The 2,908-nt window shown below is 49.9% G+C and overlaps 1 protein-coding gene across 1 annotated transcript; it reads left to right on the top strand.

Moving 5' to 3' along the window:
* Nucleotides 1-858: 858 nt before the first annotated feature.
* NDN (necdin, MAGE family member) lies at nt 859-2,545 on the top strand. The gene has a single exon (XM_036100946.2). It carries the CDS (start codon nt 988-990, stop codon nt 1,963-1,965), a length of 978 nt encoding a protein of 325 aa, XP_035956839.1. The 5' UTR covers nt 859-987; the 3' UTR covers nt 1,966-2,545.
* Nucleotides 2,546-2,908: the final 363 nt, after the last annotated feature.

Below are 2,908 nucleotides of genomic sequence, written 5' to 3'. Positions count from 1 at the left end.
ATTAAAAAAAGAAGTCTTGGAAGGGATTTGGGTGTGGCTGCCACATGGGACCCGTCTGTTGCTGAGAGAGTGTGGGGTGGGGTCCTGTGAGAAGGGGAAGTTTTTACAGGAACACAGAGCACAGTCATCACGGAGGGAGGGTGCCGGGCAGATAGGGAAAAATTTGTGCTAATAAATATGACAATCTTTGTATGGTATGTTCTTAATGGAAAAATTAAAAAGAAACCAAAATGACCCAAGGGAAGTAGAAAACCAAAATCAATGCCCATGAAGACACTGGCAATGTCATTCGTATATTATTCCAACAAAGTTCTATTTGCACATGTATTGACTAAATTCAGCATTTCTCATTTTATGACCTCTCTGATGTGGCAGGGATTCCAATCTCAGTCATCCTCTTCACAGTTTACATTTTTTTGTTGGGCAATTCTGATTGTTCTCTAGGTTTAAATTCTCACACTCATCGTCACGAAACTCAAATTTACACACCAGTCTAGACTTTTCTCTGGGACTTTTATATCCACCCTGATTCTGGATACACCCAATTAAACATTTCCTAAGAAACTCAAGGAATTTATCTCAGAATGTTAAACTATCATCTTTCCTCTTAAACTTGCTCCTTCTCCAGTGCTCATCCACCTCCCTCCCCTCCTCCCCACCACCATCAGCTCAGCCCAAACGGGACACCTTCAGGTCACTGCTGCCCTTATTCTGGCTGCTCTGCACTACCTCTATGGGGCCTCAAAGGACACCCGCCCCGTCGGGCTCCCAGCCCTGCCCCGCCCCTCCCGCGGCGGCCAGGCCCTCGGCCTGTGGACGCGCAAGCGCAGTGGCCCGTCCCGCCGCCGCCCCGCCCCGCCCCGCCCGGCTGCTGCGGAAGGCGCCGCGCGCAGCAACGCGCACTTCCTCTCCAGGAGTCCGCGGAGGGAGCGCAGGCTCGAAGAGCTCCTGGACGCAGAGGCCCTGCCCTTGTCAGACGGAGCCGACATGTCCGAACAAAGTAAGGATGTGTGCGACCCCAACTCTGCAGCCGAGGCCTCCAACTCCGAGGTGCACAGCAGTCTTGGGGTTCCCGGGGGGCTCTCCCCGCCCGCGTCTCAGGCCGCGACCCTCGCAGGGCCAGAGAGCCCTCCTTTAGGCCCGACCGACGCCCCTCTGGCCTCGCCTCCGCCCCAGGCCCCAAGCGAAGAGGGAGACCCGAAGGCCCTGCAGCAGGCCGCGGAGGAAGGCCGCGCCCACCAGGCCCCGAGCGCGGCCCAGCCCGGCCCAGCGCCGCCAGCCCCGGCCCAGCTGGTGCAGAAGGCGCACGAGCTCATGTGGTACGTGTTGGTCAAGGACCAGAAGAGAATGATCATCTGGTTCCCAGACATGGTGAAGGATGTCATCGGCAGTTACAAGAAATGGTGCAGAAGCATTCTCAGGCGCACCAGCCTCATCCTCGCACGAGTGTTCGGGCTACACCTGAGGCTGACTAGCCTGCACACGATGGAGTTTTCGCTCGTTAAAGCGCTTGAGCCAGAGGAGCTGGACAGGGTGGCGCTGAGCAACCGCATGCCCATGACAGGCCTCCTGCTGATGATCCTGAGCCTCATCTATGTGAAGGGTCGCGGCGCCAGAGAGAGTGCCGTCTGGAACGTGCTGCGCATCCTGGGGCTGCGGCCCTGGAAGAAACACTCCACCTTTGGAGATGTGAGAAAGCTCATCACCGAGGAGTTCGTCCAACAGAATTACCTGAAGTACCAGCGCGTACCCCACGTTGAGCCACCTGAGTACGAGTTCTTCTGGGGTTCCCGTGCCAGCCGTGAAATCACCAAGATGCAAATCATGGAGTTCCTGGCCAGGGTCTTTAAGAAAGACCCCCAGGCCTGGCCCTCCCGATACAGAGAAGCTCTGGAGGAGGCCAGAGCTCTGCGGGAGGCTGATCCCACTGCCCACTGCCCCCGCAGCAGTGTCTCCGAGGACTAGCAAGGTCTGGAGGCAGATATTAATGGTTTCTGACCCTCACCAGGGTGGTGGAGGGGTGGGGGTGGGACATTAGAGTATTCAGGATTTACAGTGCAGTATTTCACGTGTAACTTTAAGTTTTCAGTACAGTGCTTTTATACCTTTTAATGCAATGTTGTATTCATTTCAGTACTATTAGATAGTGTGTAGGATTTATGCATGTTTGTTTATAAGTAAGCTCGGTTGGTGCTTTCGCTTTTGTGCTACCTTTCTTGAATTTTTGTACCAGAGACGTGCTAAACTTATGAAATACATTGAGAAATTTTCCATCTTATTCTTTTATATGGAACGGATGATGTGTATTAGGGTAGACTACTTCTGGAGAGTTTGGAGGAACTCACCAGTAAAGCTGGCCTAACCAAGAGAAAAGTCAAGGCCCCTCTCTTTATGACCTCGCTGGGCACAGGAAACATCCGTGTGGAGTGCAGTGATGTGAACTGAAATGGTCTCAATGTGGGCACTTGGCACACTTTACTAAACACAAATACAACCCCACCATGAGTAAACTTTAAAGTGAACATTAAAGATTCTTGTGATACAATCATTTTTGGAAAAGTGTACTTTATCTTTTTAACAAAGTAGTATGGATTGGGAATAAGACATTTTACCAAGTGTACAAATATGATAATTTCATCTAATAGGATGGGAAAATCACTGCTCATCATTACTCATTAATGTGTGAAGTTTATGGTTTTTTAAATGTAACTTTCATGTTCAAAACTGACAAATACAGAAAAGTATAAAAACAACAAAGCAAAAATGTTCATAATTACACCACACAGAAACAAATGTTAATATTTAGAGTAAGTTCCTTTCTTGCATTTTCTACATTTTATTAAAATTAGTTGTCTCTTGTGGGTACTTAAAAGTGTATTTTCTCTTTGTCTTTAATACTTAAAACAGC

Source organism: Halichoerus grypus, chromosome 8 (genome assembly GCF_964656455.1).
Source record: "Halichoerus grypus chromosome 8, mHalGry1.hap1.1, whole genome shotgun sequence".
Taxonomy (NCBI): Eukaryota; Metazoa; Chordata; class Mammalia; order Carnivora; family Phocidae; genus Halichoerus; species Halichoerus grypus.
This window is presented reverse-complemented; position numbering and strand designations above follow the sequence as displayed.

Bases quoted from the DNA above. Each gene is read 5' to 3' on its own strand.
- NDN (XM_036100946.2), top strand. From the start codon at position 988: ATGTCCGAACAAAGTAAGGATGTGTGCGACCCCAACTCTGCAGCCGAG.